The 17,661-nt window shown below is 38.4% G+C and overlaps 1 protein-coding gene across 1 annotated transcript in view; it reads right to left on the bottom strand.

The window, feature by feature from the left end:
- The window catches only part of CUNH16orf70 (chromosome unknown C16orf70 homolog), a 36,504-nt gene that overhangs the window by 3,512 nt on the left and 15,331 nt on the right, over positions 1 to 17,661 (bottom strand). The window contains exons 6-15 of the mRNA XM_008638765.2: positions 13,730 to 13,824; positions 11,151 to 11,248; positions 9,440 to 9,552; positions 7,304 to 7,437; positions 6,607 to 6,690; positions 5,824 to 5,906; positions 5,012 to 5,055; positions 3,055 to 3,098; positions 1,644 to 1,702; positions 21 to 93 (exon numbers count right to left, since the gene is read on the bottom strand). Of these exons, the coding sequence (XP_008636987.1) occupies positions 21 to 93; positions 1,644 to 1,702; positions 3,055 to 3,098; positions 5,012 to 5,055; positions 5,824 to 5,906; positions 6,607 to 6,690; positions 7,304 to 7,437; positions 9,440 to 9,552; positions 11,151 to 11,248; positions 13,730 to 13,824 (827 nt within the window). The remainder of the gene's footprint in view (positions 1 to 20; positions 94 to 1,643; positions 1,703 to 3,054; positions 3,099 to 5,011; positions 5,056 to 5,823; positions 5,907 to 6,606; positions 6,691 to 7,303; positions 7,438 to 9,439; positions 9,553 to 11,150; positions 11,249 to 13,729; positions 13,825 to 17,661) is intronic.

Raw genomic sequence — 17,661 nt, 5'->3', positions numbered from 1 at the left:
TAAAAGGCTTTTTTCCTCACCTCGAAGATCATTCGCTGCAGTCCAAAGCAAAAGGTTGACCCAAATGGGTTAGTGTTGTTTGGAGATGACGACCTGAACAGAAAAGAGGGGGAAAAAATTTTAAAATGGACAGGTGAGGATCAGGAACTTCTCAGGAAGGAATAAGTACTCAGTAACATAAGGTAAATTACAGCATCTTTATCATGGCTTTCATCAAAAGGAAGTACATCTACATTATGCAACACCATTGCTAGACTCCAAATGAGCCAGAGGAAACTCTGCTTGACGCCACAGAGCCATTAATAAAACTTGGGGATAAAGTAATCAAAAAGCCAGTAGTGACCTCTACAGGGAAACTCTCCTGCACTTAACTTGAACAGGAAGAACCCTAAAAACCCCAGATACACAGGAAGAGAGAAGCACCATGTTACTTATTACACATTATTTTTGGGAAAGATCCTTCCCTTTGTGTCTCAACCTCTACCTGATGTATTTACTATATATAGTCTGTGATTTATATTTACTATGTACTGTCTATTAATCAACTGGATTTAGCATGTTAAGAAGATTAACCTATAAGATGCCAAAATAGAATAATCCAAGTTTTATTAAACAGTGTTTTTCAAGATCTATGTATCACTTGTCTTCCAGTTATTTCTGATATTTTTGGATTGTACATTGGCAACTTCTGTTGACTGCAATGAATTTTAGATTACAGCCAAAAAAATCCCCTAGTGAATATTTACCTTTTGTCCTTTCTTGTAAACTGGTCAATTTTTCATATTGCATGTCTGAGCCATTTGAGATGTGCTCAGTAAAGTGCTCTCTAGTTGAACTACTCTACAACACAGATGGAAAAAATAGAAGGGCTCTACGACATCACTATTCACCTTAGCTTTACTTCATTCACATGGCTTCTGCTCTAATCATCTTACTGGCATAACACAGGAGTAAAGGGGAACAAAGGGCACAATGATTAAGGAGGGAAAAAAGAAAAAAAAAAAAATCAAAGTCAAAATAATGTGAAAGTCTGATAAAAATACATTAAATTTATCTGAAATTGCTGTAGTATGCACAGTACCCATCACTTACTCTTGTCCTGAGACAAAAATCATGGTTTCACATCATAAAATGATAACTCTGCAAACAGGGAATGCCCATTTAACCCAACATCCACCTCAATGCCTGCAGAAACACAGCAAATTTAAGGGCTATTCTATCTTCAGTCAGCCTAAAAGAACTATAGAACCATTTATGTTCATAAAAGACAAGCTCCTTCAGACAGACTGCTGTTACATATATTATCATATACATATATACTGTGTTGTATAATGGCATGTTATTGAAATGCATATAAAAAGTATAAAACCTCTAAACTATTTATTACTCATCAAGAAAGACTTTTTTAAGGCACTGTTCATTCTTCTCTGAGATCTTCTCTGGATTTTGCAGTTCAAGGAATTTTGGAAATGCTTTCACTCAGCTGCTCTCAGAGCTGCTATGCTATCTCATCTTGTTAGTGGCCAAAAAACCCTGAAACTTTAAGCAGCAAAGCATTACAAAAGTAACTAGTGCCATGAAGACTCTTCCTCATCCTGTTTTCAGCCCAATCCTTGCCAAGCAAAATAGAGAGAGATTTTTACCTGTGAAGTACCACTGGCTTCTCTACAGGATGCCCCAGTAGATCCTGAATACTGTCCCACTGTAAATACATCAACGAATTTGTGTTAAAATGAGGCATAAGAAAACTCTTTATCTAGGAAGAGTGTCAAGTACATTTGTTTGTGACAAACCTAATTGTCAAATAAACTTATGGTTCTGTTTACAAAAGTATTTTGTGACTGGAGCCATACTCAGTAATGGAACTATCCATTGCTAGGGCTAGTAAATTCTCTTAAGATATATTCTCACTTTTGTCTAAAAATAGTTTGGAAATAGAATTATTAATATAAAAATGTCTATGGGTCTTATGGATAAAACATAGCTGGAAAGTCTTGTAGCATTTTAGGGGCACCTCAGAGACCAAAGCAGCTTTGGGAAACTTCAACAAAATATCCTCTTACATACCTTTAGAGAGAGGAATAATATCCCCATTGCTACCTCTCCCAAAAGTCTTTCCTTGATTTAAGCAACAAGATTGGAGAACAGGAAGGCTGCACTATCTAATGATTGGGAAGTGTCCAACAGTTTTCCTCACTAACCAGACTCCAAGAAGCTGCAGCTTCTTCACACACAAGACTGAAATAAGTCAAAGCACTGAAGGGAATAAATAACTCAAATCAAAAAGCATAGAATGGCAGCTTCCAGATTGCTGACTCCAATTTTTCTTCCCAGTATGGGAATCAAAATTCACCAAGGAAAGCCTTCATTTGGCACCCTAGGAGCCAAGAGAGCAGCACTGAGCTTGGCTGAATGTTGACTGCAGAGGCACTGATGAACACAGTTTTTGAGAAGTTTTTCAACTTAATGCAGCTGTGAAATATGCAGCAGCAACTTCCCAGTTGGGAAGTTTATTTAGGTGGTACAGCTGTAGAGTCTTCTGCTGTCATCAGGAGGTGTCACACTGGCAGTGACATTTTTGAAAGGCTGCTGCCTAAGGAACATCCCATTACTGGCACCCTTCAGAAGAAAGTGGAAGGGCACTGGGCTCTCTTGTTGAATAGTACATGTCTTCAAGAGCTGTGTTTAGTACAATAGCTCTGTAAGAATTTTGTTTAGGAACATGCCACCAGCTAACATTTAGCCACCACTGCTGCTGTTTCCCCTTATCACTTATTTCACTATTTCTACCTGCAGCTGTGTTGAAATGCAAGCCATGTCACAATGCAGTAATTCAGTTTACTTTAAGTGTGCTATTACAATTGAATTCAATCTTTTAACACACCAAAATATTTAAACCATGAGATATATACAAACTTGTGGCCTTCTACTATTCCACTTTAAAACACCATGATACCACTGCTGTAATTTCTTTAAAGTATATTGTAAAGTTGGCATGAATCATTTAGGTGGTTAAAGAAAATTAGGAAAACACTCAGTTCTACACAGGCTTACCTTGCTGTATGTTGTACATGTTTCTGTCTGTGAATCAGCGCTATCTATGAAACAAAAACAGAAAAGCTTTTATAGCTTAAGCTTGAACAGTCCCCTATATAGTACTTTATTTTGGAACGTTAATTCAGATAGCAGGAGACACGGGAGCATTAGATCAGTTCATATACAAATTTACCAACATTCACTAGCAATCAAAACTGTCAGTAACACTGACTAAATGCCAGTTAAGGTGATAAAGCAAACCTCCCTATTTACAGCAAGTCCCAGCTTTAAGATTATAATGCTTAAGCTTTAATCTTAGATGGCACAACACCACTGTAAAAGAAACTCCACCTCTTTGCACTAAGTTAGCCACTTGAGGAGGTAACATGATGTGCCACTCATTAAGTCCAAAACACCCCACTGCACTTGGAAAGAAAGCTGGCTAAAACTGACATCTGGAGACTCAGGAGTTGGCAGGTCTGAAATCAGTTAAAACACTGCTCTTCCAAAACAAAGACGGCAGAGGGCTTGGGAATTGCAGCCTACCTATTAAATAACAAAAAGACAGCATTGCATTTACAATTACAGCCTTAAACAGAAGCTGTTTGCTGGTGGTTTCAAGTACCTTTATACATAAGTTACATACATATATTTGGGTACTCCTAAATACTGAAAGCACGTTCCCAAAGCAGTGGGAATGGACCTAGACACTGAACATGTCCAACACAGGTTTCAGTCAAGTTAAAGACCACTTGCTTCTCTGTGTTTTCTCCTCTCTAAACATGCTCTCTTTGTACTGTGAGTTCAGTGTCTGCAACTTGAACTCTGGTTCTTAATTTATAATCTGAATTTGAACTACAAAAGAGAACTAATAAAACTGCATCAGGCACTGCCACCAGAGGGAAGAAGACAGGCTCTTCAAAACTGTTACAACATCTGTTCACAACTTTTTACATGTCCTGGACATAAGCTAGAGGCCAGAAAAGCTGGTTAAAAATGCCAAACAAACAAAAAAACAGACACATTAAGAATAAACTCATAATGCTACTTGAGGTAAACAAAATTAATCACAAATTAATGCTTTGAAGTAAAATAACCTAAGGGAAATAATCTTTCAAGTGAGAAATTTCATACTCATTCTCTTGGCTGAAGTACAAATCAACTTTCATATAAGCCTGTATACACAAACATTATTTTTCCAGGTTTTTAATCCTCCATATGCTCAAACTGCTGTGACAGCCACAGGAGGATTGCACTTCACACAGCAAAGTGCTTGCAGTGAATACCAATCAGAATGAGGAAAACATCCCTGGTCAAAACCTAGCCAGCATCTGGCATTCCCAGTATAATCCAAATACCTTCCCAGAACACATGTATTCTTACTTTGAAGAAGTCTACTTCAATCACGGTGATCTTCAGACAGGGCTCCCCTACTTTGCTGAGATTAGTTACATGCACAGAGCTGGGAACATCTTAGTACCTTGCCAAATCAGCACTACTAATTATAGATGTATTTTTTCAAGTAGAGATTTTCAGATGAACACAAACATACTTTTTCTGTAGCACATAGAACCAATATATTCTGGATGTTTCTTTTCATTCCCAGATAAACCAGATTATATTAAATATCAGTGGACTGGACAGATGAGCTCAGACCAACACTATTTTACAAATTTTGAGCCTCCAGGTACAAGGTAACTGATTTTAGCAGAGCATTACAGGATGTTGTAGCCAAATATTTGTGTGATCCAAATAAGTAAAGAGTTAGTGTAAGTACAATCCGAGAACTGCTACCTTGCCCTGAAGTGTCCTTTCCACTTAAATAGAAACCTAACCCCAAAATTTCTTCTCTGTCTCAGTGACTGTCACTGTTAGCATCCTCTGATAATGAAGGACCATTATAGATGAGAATTGATCCCAGCTCCCCTTGGAGCATTCTGTGCCCCCTGAAGAAGGACAGCAGTGAAATGCTCACCTCTCTTAATGACGAGTGGAATCTTGAATTCACAGCGATGGTAACTAGAAAGTGCAAATCGTAAAGCTATTAGAAAACAGAGAAGCCAAGATAAACAGCACAGCCACAGACTTACAGCTCTTAATAATCCCTTTAATGAAAGTCACATGAATAATAAAATGAAAGTGAGAAATCTATGATAGCAGATTAAGTCCTCGCTTAGATTTCTACACCAAAAAAGGCAGCAGCCTGGGAATGTTCTAATACGATTTCCTAGAGGACGCAAGAAGTCCTTCAGCACAAATTACTCTCTTGTTACACAGAGTGTGTGGAGAAATAATTAGCTATTAAACAGCACTATAGATTTCTCTATCACTAACTGCTTTAATCAGACATCCAATCACTAACTCATACTCCTCCTCTAAAAACTTTACATTTAGAAAGTATTGAAAAAATGTTCAGAAGCATGAGATTTTTTAATCACCAACTGAAATCATGTTAGGAAAAAACCAGCAACATAGCTACCAGTAAAAGGACACTCTTGCTAATACAAAGTCTGCCTCTATCAAGAATTTGCACATCATACCTGGACCAAGAACTACCTTACCTCATTCACTGCTTTAAGACATACTTGCCAATATATATAAAGGCATTTAAAAGTAAAAAGAAAATACTACTAAAACAATGTTACTAATGACATCTGAAACCTCCACAGGTTACTAGATACACCAAAGAGACTTATGAAAAAATACTGGAATTCTCTAAAGGGAACATAAGATTTCCTTTTCAGTTGTTTCAGTGTACTCTTTAATAGATGAGCTCTGTACACTCACATGTTAAAGTTGTAATGACCAGGATAATTTGTATGCAGGACAAATTTCTTCACCTTGTGAGTGTTTGCATCAAAGAGAATATCCTGTTGAAGACAAAAAAGACAGATGAAGCAATATGGATAGAGGAAGGTGGCCTTTCCCAAACTAACCTGAGATTACTTAAAATAGCACCTGTATAGAGTGACATGTACTTATCTCACTGAAACTGAATTAAATTATTAAAAGTAGTATTTGAAAATAAGACTATTTGTAAATTCAAATAACACACATTTCCTCCAGCACACAATCACAATTGCAGCTTCATTTGCTAATGTTGGCAAGTTTTCCAAGGAGATCTTGTTTTTCTGCATATTATTTACAGAACGTAGACTAAAGCAAAACAGCTGCAAGGAGGAACATGAAGATTTAACAACACCCCACAGCTCAGCAAACTTTCACAACTGCTGCTATGGCACACCTGTCTCAGTTCTGTGGGACAGGGGAATGGACCTCAGGAACAAGAACTCGTTACCTATGTATCAGGCACAACAGAAAAACGAGAAAACCTAAGAGACTGCAGAAGTGCAAAGAGCCCTCCATCCGCTGGTGGAGATAAAACACTGCTGATTCAATTTGTAAGTGTTAAAGGAAAGTCAGTGTAGCTTTTCATATCCAGAGATACGAAATGCAGATATCAAGAGTTTTGAAGTCTCTCATTTCCCACAGCCTTTAGCCTTCTGAAAGAATTGCTGTGTAACTAAATCAGAAGTTTATATGAATTGTTTAGGGAAGCTTTCCACTCACCACTCCAAGTGTGAAATAATTGAAGAAGTAGTCATTGCACTTTGATGGGACCTGCTTATGGGGCGAGGGTGAATGGATTTTCATCTGCAAGAAACACACTTTTCAGATGCATTCAATAATGCTCAAAGATGAATGCTTTAATAACATCTCTACATCCAAACAAATTGCTATAATCTCATTTGAAGCCTCTGCTCAACTATGCAAGAACTGTGCTTCATGACAGGACCATCACCTGCTTGCAGCAGCACAGTGGCACATCAGCTTTTTCAGTTATTGTAATTAAAAGGTTTACTTACATTGTGCTGTGGAAAACCATTAGGAAAATGTTAAAGTATATACTGAGGTTATTTTATATAAACTAGAATTTAAAAAAAAATAGGCAGCACACACTTGCTAAGGCACATTTGGATACAGAAGTGTTCCCATTTGTAACAATTCTTAAACCAGTTAACATGATGCAATTTGATTTTTTTAAAAATAAATTTTAAACAGATTTGCTTCAATTTAGATTTTAAAAAAGCTTCTTAAAACCTATTCGATAATGGTTCAGCATGGTCTGTTATTACCAAGCAATATGTCAAGCACTTGTAATTTGTGCTACTTGGCAGTTCAACTTCACTGACCTTGCCGAACACAAGCACTAAGATGAGACTGAGGCACCACTGAACAAAGCCTGTGCCTGAAAGAATTCCCTCACCTTGTCTTCAGACTTGTAGAAGACTTTGTGTGGAGAGCCCAAGGTGCTGAGCACATCCTGGCAGGAATCACCGAAGTACACACAGCGCTCAAATACCCGCATCTTGGCATCGGCTAAAACACCTGGGCCACAGCCTGAGGAATGGAAAACAACTCTACATGCATCCTTCCTGATCACAAAATACATCAGTAAATCAACACCAAAAGGTTAGCATTCCTCTATTTATCACAAACCAAACAGCTGCATTCCTCAGACAACAGTGCCAAACTAAATTTAACCATTTACTTTGCAACAGTGTAAATATTTGTTATCAGAGTGGGGCATGTGCTGACTGTTGCATGGTTCCCCACTTTAACCTCCAACTTCAGCCACACTACCTTCACTTCCTTGCCACTCACATGAACATGACTTGGTTCCCAGCCTATCTCAATTTGATCAGCTGGCTATTAGCAGTAAATGCCAGGAATTATTTCTATCCCTAGAATATTCTACTTTAGCAGCTAGAGATTTATCTCCAGCTAAAAACGTCAAGAGCATAAAGCAAAATCCCTCGTCCATATTAACTGTATCACAAAACAGACATTTACTCAAGATTCCCACAACTGACTAAATCAATAGCAACTATGTCCCTGCGCAAACAAGGTTAAAAACAGATCTTATTGAATAGCCATTACACAGATGAATTGCTGACATATGTTACTAGATGTTAGGAAATGGAAAGATGTTGCAGTTCGTGAGCCCATTTGCTTACAGGAATGCAGCATCTTACATTTACGAGAATGCAAGTACACATATGCAGCAGTTACTGCAGAACACAGGATGTGCCCTAATTACACATTTAGCTTTCCTCATTATGCATTATTTATGTAGCTAGTTACCCACTAAAATAAATCAGAAAAATCCAATTAGTAATCCTTGATTTCTTAAGCAACAGTAAGTTAATACATGGGCAGAGAAACTTGTGACAGAACAGGTGTGTAATACATTCTACAAGAGTTTCTACAAACTTTGCAAGATAAGAACAGCACATATCCAGACTGCCTCTCTGCAAGTTTGTCTGAACATCAGTGATATTTTAGTAATTATTTTACTCATTGACAACATTTCCTTTAAGCTGCATGCATATACATTTTTAACAAAACTTGACACTATCTTAAAAGTGTCCAACTTCTCAAAATCATTTACATAATTATAATGCTATAGCTAACTCCTTCCCCAGTACAGGGGGGGGATATATGTGCTCTGCACTAGACAGCTCTACCTTATCTTCCTCTGCAATGAGAAAAGCAAAGTAGCTTGAAAATATCTGCTCCAGTTTTATTCATAATTTTTTATTCTTCATCTATAATTTTCTCTTTTTCAACTTTTGCATATTGTGAATGTATTCCAAGTGTTTCATCAATATACATAGAGCTAGCAGTCAGAACAGGTCAAAAGCTGAGCCTTCTAATGAAAATTGTTAAAAACATCTCAATACTTTTTCTTAAAAACATTGTCAAGTCTCAAGTTATGGTGACTGGACAAGACTCCTGCGCAGTTGTTATGTCTTTCCCCATCTCTGAAAGCACATACAAGGAGAAAGACTCATCAGCCTCTCTTCACTTCCACCACTGTCTCCTACAGTAAATGAAAACAGAACTGAATTGGAAGTGTAGTTTAGGGCCGCAGCATTAATGTAGTCACTTGTGGCATTTTTTAAAGCCTTCCAAATTTAATCACAAAAATATCAACATCATAAAGCTCCCTGGAATATCAGAAAATGCACATACACAAGGTTTCTAGGTTTGTCATGGGGGTTTTCTAGTGATGTACTGAGAACAGTGATCTGTTTTCTTCTATACATACACCTGGAGACAAATTCCATTTCTGCAAACAGATTCTAAGGACTTGGAACATGTAAAGACGGGGCTCCAGTTTTCAGTGATTTCTCCAGGGTCAGGAAAATGCAGCAGCAGGCAGATTCATCTTCACAAAGATTTAACTGGGTTTTGCTTCCAATAGTTCAAAATAAGGTAGCTAGAACACTTTGAGACCACCTATTATATCATCACAAATAACCTGTGCTCAGTTTATACAGGTTTATCCCTCTTCTCCTGAGGAGAACAACCAGTGCAATGCTCTGAGTGTCTCCAATACCTGCAGTGAGTAGGCGAAGCCGTAAACCTGAGGGTCCAGTTCCATCTCGCAGAACGTCGACGTTCTCGGTGTACACATTCCCGAGGAAACAGCTGAGAGGCATCAAGGGAGCCCTGAAACCAATCACACAAAATGTGCATAGGATTTGCTTCATCTTCAAATTTTCCTGTAACAAGCTGGTACCAGTTCACTGGAACAGAGCACATTAATTTTGACAAAGCTGCGTGTAACTGAGACTGCAGATTAAAAGCTGTATTATACAGAAGGATCAGAAAGCATGGGGGGAAAAAAAGAGGAACAAAACAGCACTCAAATGCAAGATCTTTATTATTAATGAAGAAAACAGCAGGTTTCAAAGACTACAGGAATTAAGGAATTACAGAAACTGTACCTAGCCTTTGGATATCTCCTATGAGGCAATGTCAGCTCAGATTTCTCTTGGGGAAAATGGAAGTGGTGGAGTTTTTAAAGCTAACTAAATCCTTGAACTAGGCGTATCATCCAAATGCAGCAGAAGAACTTTCTCCATGATGCTCTCACTGCTCTTGGGAAGGTACTTCATAGCCCAGAACATGAAATCGGCTTGTGCCAGTACACCAAAGGCAACTGTGCTGCTTTACTGGGAAAGTTCTCAATTTAATTCAGCAACAATATTATTTTAGAAAACAGTAACAGCCCCAAGTAAGATAGCTTTAATGGAAAGGCCTGTGTATTAGCTTGTATATGCTCCCTAAAATTCACTGTTCTTACGTCAATTCCTCCTCTGGGTGAATGACAAGCTTAAAGCTGGGCTTTGAGCTCTCTCTCACACACACAACAGAGCCCCATGCAACAATCAGTGCTTTCACTAAAGCTCACCATGTCACAGACGGGCACAGACAACAGCATTTTTCTCAAGTGCACTTATTTCTAATTAGGAGACAATGTCTGCATAAACAAGGCTCCCTCCCTTCTGAGCAGTAATCCAAGGATGTGTTTATCTCCCGCCCTTAAAACTCAACTGTCTCTGCAAAAAATACCACTTTATCAGTTTGGGTATTTCTAAGATTAGGTATCTCAGAATCTTGGAATGGTTTGGGTTGGAAGGGGCCTTAAAAATCACCTAATTCCAGCCCCTCTGCCATGGGCAGGGACTCCTTCCACTAGGCCAGGCTGCTCAAAGCCCCATCCAGCCTGGCCTTTATGACAGTAAGCTCAGTCAGGTACCTGACATACATTGAATATATGGTAGATTATGCACATGGCATATTTTATTATTTTTGTTAGCAAGAGAGTTTAAGACCCTTGATAGGGCCCTGCCATGACATACATATTATCAATATGCTACAAACTTTGAGTGCCTCCACCAAGTTTGATTTGCTTAGGGAGAGGTCATTCGCACACAAACAAAATGTAGAGTAAGAATAGCCTAAACATGTCTTATTAAATTCACAATATTTCCTACTTTAATTAATTCATTTTCAGGTCAATTGAACTTACCTACTACAGCTGAACCAAGCTGATTTTACAGCAACATAAATCAAACCAACATTTGATTACAAGGTCTGAGGACAACACCCACAGAAATTTGACTGAGGTTGGTATCTTAAGGCATTCCACACGTTACCAAATAAACAGAAGACCCAAACTGAACTAAAATAATATACAATTATATTTAGCAATGGCAAAACACTAAATAAATGATCAGAAGAGCACGAGCAGCTGCACGTACTTGGTATCCTGCAGGCTGTTTCCATTGTAGATGTACATACGTTTCACAGTCGCGCCATGTGGAATTTGCAGAGAGGCCAGACCATGGGCAAAGTTAGGCTGTGGAAACACAAAATCATTCTTGTTACACAACACAGCAGACACTTCAGCTCAAGGTCAGAAATTGCTTTAGAGATGCACTTTATGCTTACCAATTCAAGTAAGTCTCCAGCCAAAGACAAAGGGGCAAAATAACAGAAAAATCTAACCTTCTAGGTGGTGTTTCTTTGTATTTCACCACTAATGGATTCCTGAGCTGGGGTGAAACACTCACTATGTTTATTCATCAAAAGATGCCATTAGTCTGACAATTAGCCACTGTGTGTACTGAGAATTCAAGTTTTTCCTTGGTTTGATCACCAGCAGCTAGAAATTTCCAAGTATTTGTGCTGATACACTGTATTTAAGGTCTAAGAAATCATCTGTCTTAAAGGAAAACTTCCCTTTTTTGTCTCCCACTGCAAGTATTTCAGCCTTTTAACATTTTTGCTGGTTTGCAAGATGCCCTTATCTGATGAACAGAAACTTGTTCATTAAATAGATTTTCCACTCTCCTTATCACCACATTCTTACACATACTGTTTTGACAGGGGTTTGAGTGCTCTCATCAAGTAGAAAGCAGGCTAAGGAAGTCAGACTGACTCTTACTGCACTAAAAGAAGGAATTTCTTTCCATTCTGAATGTGACAGGACATTCAAGACCAATAATATACTTTGCTGACATCATAAAGAAAAAAAACCTATCTTTGTCACAAGTAGTCAACAAAAACAAGATGCACAATATGCAAACTGTTACCTGGTCTACTTTAGCAGGACATCACATAAGGTAAACACACACACACGAAAAATTCTTAGGAAAAAAACTAACCCAGAACAATGACTTTCACTGCTGTAGGTATTAAGAAGGGAACCTCCACTACTTAGTAAATCTAGAGATGTCCCGATTTCAATTCTCTTCCTGAATTTGCCTAGAACATTAATACCTTTTGCTTTTTACAGTAGTCAGACTTCAAATCACTGAAGTGAGAAAAGGTTTTCATGTTCTCCTCACTTGCAGCTTGTTTCCAGCTATACAATAAACTCTAAACTTTTCTTCAGTTTTTCCATTTCCATAAGCAGAAGATTACACTGCTTTGCTAAGTAGCTTAGCATTCCTATACAATCTTCCCTGAACTTGACAGATTTCGACATACTCAAATTTGACTTCACTCTGCAATCTTTTCTAATGTTTGTCTCTAAAAATCTCCACAAATACTTGTCTTTCCTAGGGACTGTTTCATACTACTCTGTTTCCTAAACAATCCTACTGCTGCCTATTCCTGGGGAGACTTTGGCATTACACTCTGCAAACAGTATTTTACTAATCTGACCAGAACACTGAATGAGACACTTAGAGAATGCAAAATTATTTTCTCCACTGTTCTAGCAGTTTTGTTTTAATATTTTGTACTTTCAGGTAGTCCTGCAAGGAGCAGGGAGTTGGACTCAATGATCCCTACAGGTCCCTTCCAACTTGAGATATTTTATGATCTTTTCAAATCTTTGGTGTAACAATTGACTTCCTCAGTAGCTTGGCCATTTCATTCATCAATGCCCTGGGAACTCTTGCATGAAAAGAAACTACTCTTTGTTGGGTCATTCTTTTTGTTTGGTTTACTAGGTTTCTATTCACCTTCCAATTTAAACCCAACTGACCTTCCCCTACTGCTAAACAATAACTTCCCCTGGTTACCCCTGTGACATGTCAACCACAACCACTCAAGCACTAGGCTGTGACAAAGAACGTGTCATCATGTTGGTTGATTTCTTCCCCTTTGTTTTGGCTCTTTATATGCTCCTTTATTTTAATACCATGCTTTTTAACTGATAAACCCAGATTATACAACTGAGAGCTTTTCCATCCTCACACAAAACAAGTTATACATACATTTTTGTTAGTACAGAAGAAAACTACACAGGACCTGATCTTGTTTCCATTTTAGACAGTGATTTACAAAGATTTCAGAGAATGCAGTAATGCATTTAATTATTCAGTAACTCATCCAAACATTTGGTGAATATGCAAACAGGCATTACAAAAAAACCTCACTCATTTGGCTTGCTAAAAGCACTCATACTGAAGGACACTTAAGATGAAAATGTATTTTATGAAGTCTATCCTACTTTAGTTGCATAATCACTTTGATGAGATTCAAAAACATCTGATAAAAGAACAGCCTCCCAGTAGATTGCTTAATATTTATGTATTTGCATAGAGAGCACTCATTTTTAGAAGACTCCCTTCACCAACAGAATTGTTAGTCCCAGTTCATGATGCAAGCAAAACCCCTAAGCACATGCCTTTTGCCAACAGGAGGTAAATTTTTAACTTTGAGATGGTTACATAGCATTAATAAGAACACAACTGAGGGGTTCAATTCCTTCCAAATTACTGGTTCCTTTTGCTTGCAAAAGACAGCAAGACACAATTAGGTGATACTTTGCAAGTACCATAGAGGTACTTGCAAAAAGACCATCCATTAACTAAGAATGATTGCTCACCTCGTACTTCGGGGTTTCAGTCCAGGAGTCTAACTGAAAAGAAAACGACAGTCCTCTGAAATTGAGGTGAAAGAGTTGCTCAGCTGAGTTATACACTAAAAGGGAAAAGAAAGAAAAAACAGAGTTACCAAAATAATCTAAGAATTCTCCAGTTGATATCTAACAGCACCTTCATCACCTCAATGAATTTGTTACATCTGAGAATGCAGGAGGAACACAAATTACACAGGACAGTAACAGCTTTACTTTTAATTTGATGCAGTAAAAGCACAGCAATAAGAGAAACCATAAATTCATTACAGTTGTCTCTGCAAGCCTGCAGGCACTACCCTATCCCTAACAACACAATTATACAGTATGACACAATCAATTATACCTTAATATCTCTAAAGTAGTTTAAATAGCCACTACTAGTACAAAACAATTCTGTTCAGTGTTATGTAAAACATTGTACAGTATTAACCAGAAAGTCTTTGAGAGAGATGTGCACAGAATACTGATAATTTCCTCTTTCACACCACGGGGCAGCACAAAACGGGAGTTCAAAGGAGAGCTCACCCTGCGACCTGCACTTCCACCTCTCCTCCCAAGAGGAGCTCCCATGCCCCAATCAGCTCCATGCATTCCCAGGTAACAGCACAAGGAGGAAATGCTTCAGACACACAGGTCCTGGGCCATTTACAATGCTAATTAAAAATAGCATCACCAGAAACAGCAGCCAACCAGTCAGCTCCGACAAAGAGCACTAATAAATTAGAGCACGCACAGACTTCCAGCTGTCACCACATCACGAGATGTCCTGATTCATTGCAATCAATTGCACAACATCAACTACAAACAACAATAAATGTCGTCACAGCACTTACTCTAACAAGACATACTGTTTTCTGAGACTGTGGAAAGATTAAAAAACAATCCTGAAGACTGAGAACTTGGGAACTGTTTTGGGATTGATTTTACAAATTTCAACCTGTGCCCTGTAGCCACTGGGGGAACAGACTGTTCTCATAACACACAGGAGCTGACAGCTTGAAAACACCAGGGGCTAAAAACAATAAAGAAACTCTCTAACAAGAGAAGCTGCTTTCTTCCATTTTACCAAAGGAATACCAAAGGTTCAACATTCCCTTTTTTCTTAAAATGTTATATTTAAAATGACATAGCATAGAGAGAAAATGCATACAAAGAAATATTTTATTCTCTCCCTCCCACAGTGTCTTCCAAATATTCAACTTGAAAGACATATCACAAGGTATCTGGACAGTGCCAGGCCACCCAGGATAGAAAAATAATAGTTGAGCAATAAGCATTAAGCTTTCAAAAGTCATCGTTTGCCTTTTCTGCAGAATGTGCTGGCTAAGAGTCTTTTCCACGCTTGTCACTGAAAGGAAAACGTGTGGAGAGAGGGAAATGTTTTGATCGGCAGGAAAATTACACAAATCACTGTCATGTGAAAAATTATGATACATCTTTTCCAAAGGCCACAGCCAGCTGGAGAATTATTTTTCCCCTAGTCATGCCAAGCGTGATATCTGATTATAGAAATCGCATCAGTTCCCATCCCCTGCAATGTTTGTTGATGCTTAGGTTTAAAGGGCAAGGAATTTTTTTATTCTTGGGAAGTTCTCTCATGTCTCCCTCAAAACCATAGATCACAACCACATGACTGAACAAGTAAGGCTTTTTTTAATTATTATTTTTAACATTTTTTTACCAAACAGGTACCCTGCTAATTCCATTCAAAATTGCTGATAGAAGCAAAAAGACTGCTTCTTTGCTGCTGCACTCTGAGTGGGGGAAAGGGAGGAGGTTTGCCTTCCAGGAAGGCAGCAGAGTATGACCAGCTGGGAAATATTTCTGTAGAGCTGGAAGGACAAAGCCACCAACAGCAGCAAGGCTGCAAAATGGACACAGCTTTAGTAAAAGCAGAGGCAGATCCAAAAGTCAGTTCTTATGGGAATCAAGCACAAGACTTTTCTGGCACCTTAGGGGAGCGTGGGCCACTGCTGAAGTCGAGTTAGAGAGCTAGAACACAGGAACCCCCTCCAGCTTTGCAAGGCCCCTGTGGTAGGAGGGAAGGAGGTCTTCTTCTTCTACCTTATGACTTGAGTTGAACCCTACAGCCCTGATCCTTGCTAAACGGCACTTCGGCACAAAGCCACATCCATGAGGACTCAGGACAGGATGTGGTTTCAATAGAGCCACTGGCAAAAGCAAGCACTTCCCAGCAGGAGGTCAGGTCAGAGAATCATGGAAATGTGGGATAAAAATCTTGGCTTTGATGAAGCTGTTGACCTCCAAAGTGGTTGTATTTCAGTAAGCCCCATGACAAAGGTACTGCAATGTTTCAAACTAATGTTAGCCAAAAAGTAATGAAGCTGGTTGATTTTTCTGATGACGCTTCTTTTTTAAAACCACTGATCTGGCAAAACCAAAAATGCTCACTGAAGGTCGGTTTCAACACAAAACTGTTGCTAACCTTTTGAAATTTATTTTGAAACTACCACTGTATCCTGTTGCAGGAAAGTTCTGCTGCAACCACCTTGGTTTGAAGTGAAAGACAACATTTTGAGTGAAATTCTAGTGGAGGTTAACAGATAAACAACAAAATACTTTTGAAGTGCTTGGGGGTTTGGAGGAATACTAGCACAGAGAAGTAAAGGGATGGTTATGTTCCCTTCATTCATGAAAACATTTGGTACTTTGGTCACATGAGGAGGAAGGTTTCTCCTCCCACCCCACCTCCAATTTTTGTGGAACATGAAAACACAATCACCATCACTCCCACATGCTGAAAACCATTCTGGTTTTTTGCCTTTTCTGTTTCAGAAAACACAAAGGAAAAAAAAGAGTTATCAAAAACTTGTGTTGCATAATACAGTTCAAACTGGTTGTGACAGGCAGCTTAATACAGAGCATTTACTTCTGCTAAGTAGGCTGTTAATGCAAGAAGTATTTTTCCAATGAGGAAACTTGAATAAGCAAATGCACTAGTGAAATGGTAATAGAGGCCAACATTTTAATAAATACATTTTCTTATCTACATGTCACTAGATGAAAAGATGTTATGAAAAACTATCACCAGATGAAGCAAGCGTGCAAGTTTTCTTAATTGAATATGACAGGTGCACAAGATCTGCAAATTCAGCACAAGGACACGTGGTGCCAAACTATGTTTTTAAGTGCTTGCATACTATTTTATGCAGTAATAAAACATGCTATCACTACCACAGGCAATGCTTACGGCTAGATATGTATTTTTAAAGCTCATAATATCACAATTTTGGAAGTGCTCCACCTCTAAATATTTGCAAATAAACTATCATCATGGAACAAATAAAAATTATAAGCCACCCAGGACACGGAAGCACTTTTACCCTTCTTAACTTCTACAGTCTCTTGTATATACCATTTCCATAATCAATTTAACCATACATTTCAGAGTTTCTGTCTAAGAGGAACTGTTAATGTCAGGACCAAAATTTAAAAAGGCTAATTCTGGTCCTTGGGGTATTACAGCTAGAAATGCTCCAAGCTTCATTTATCTCAATCTGATATTCATGTACTACTAGAGGCTTTTATGCAATGACACTGATCTACCCACATGGCCCTCCCCAGTTAATAAATCCTGTTCTGTAATGTGCAAGAGATTGTCTGCAGAGAGCAGAGACAAGGGCTGGGTATGCAATCACCATCCATCACAAAGAACACTCGCCTGTTTGGGATCAGCCTGACTACTGCAAATGGGCAGACTTAAGCTAAAAATAGAAAATGAGGCTCTGAAAATGATATCTTGACTATATGGAGTTAATGTTCTTCCTTGCTGTGCCAGTTTGTGGCTCCATTTCTTGAAAGTTCCCGGGCAGTTTAATTATAAATATCCTCTTCAAAGTTTCACCACTGGCTTATTTTCATAGCCTAACAACCCCCTG

Source organism: Corvus brachyrhynchos, unplaced genomic scaffold (assembly GCF_000691975.1).
Source record: "Corvus brachyrhynchos isolate BGI_N302 unplaced genomic scaffold, ASM69197v1 scaffold26, whole genome shotgun sequence".
Classification (NCBI taxonomy): Eukaryota; Metazoa; Chordata; class Aves; order Passeriformes; family Corvidae; genus Corvus; species Corvus brachyrhynchos.
This window is presented reverse-complemented; position numbering and strand designations above follow the sequence as displayed.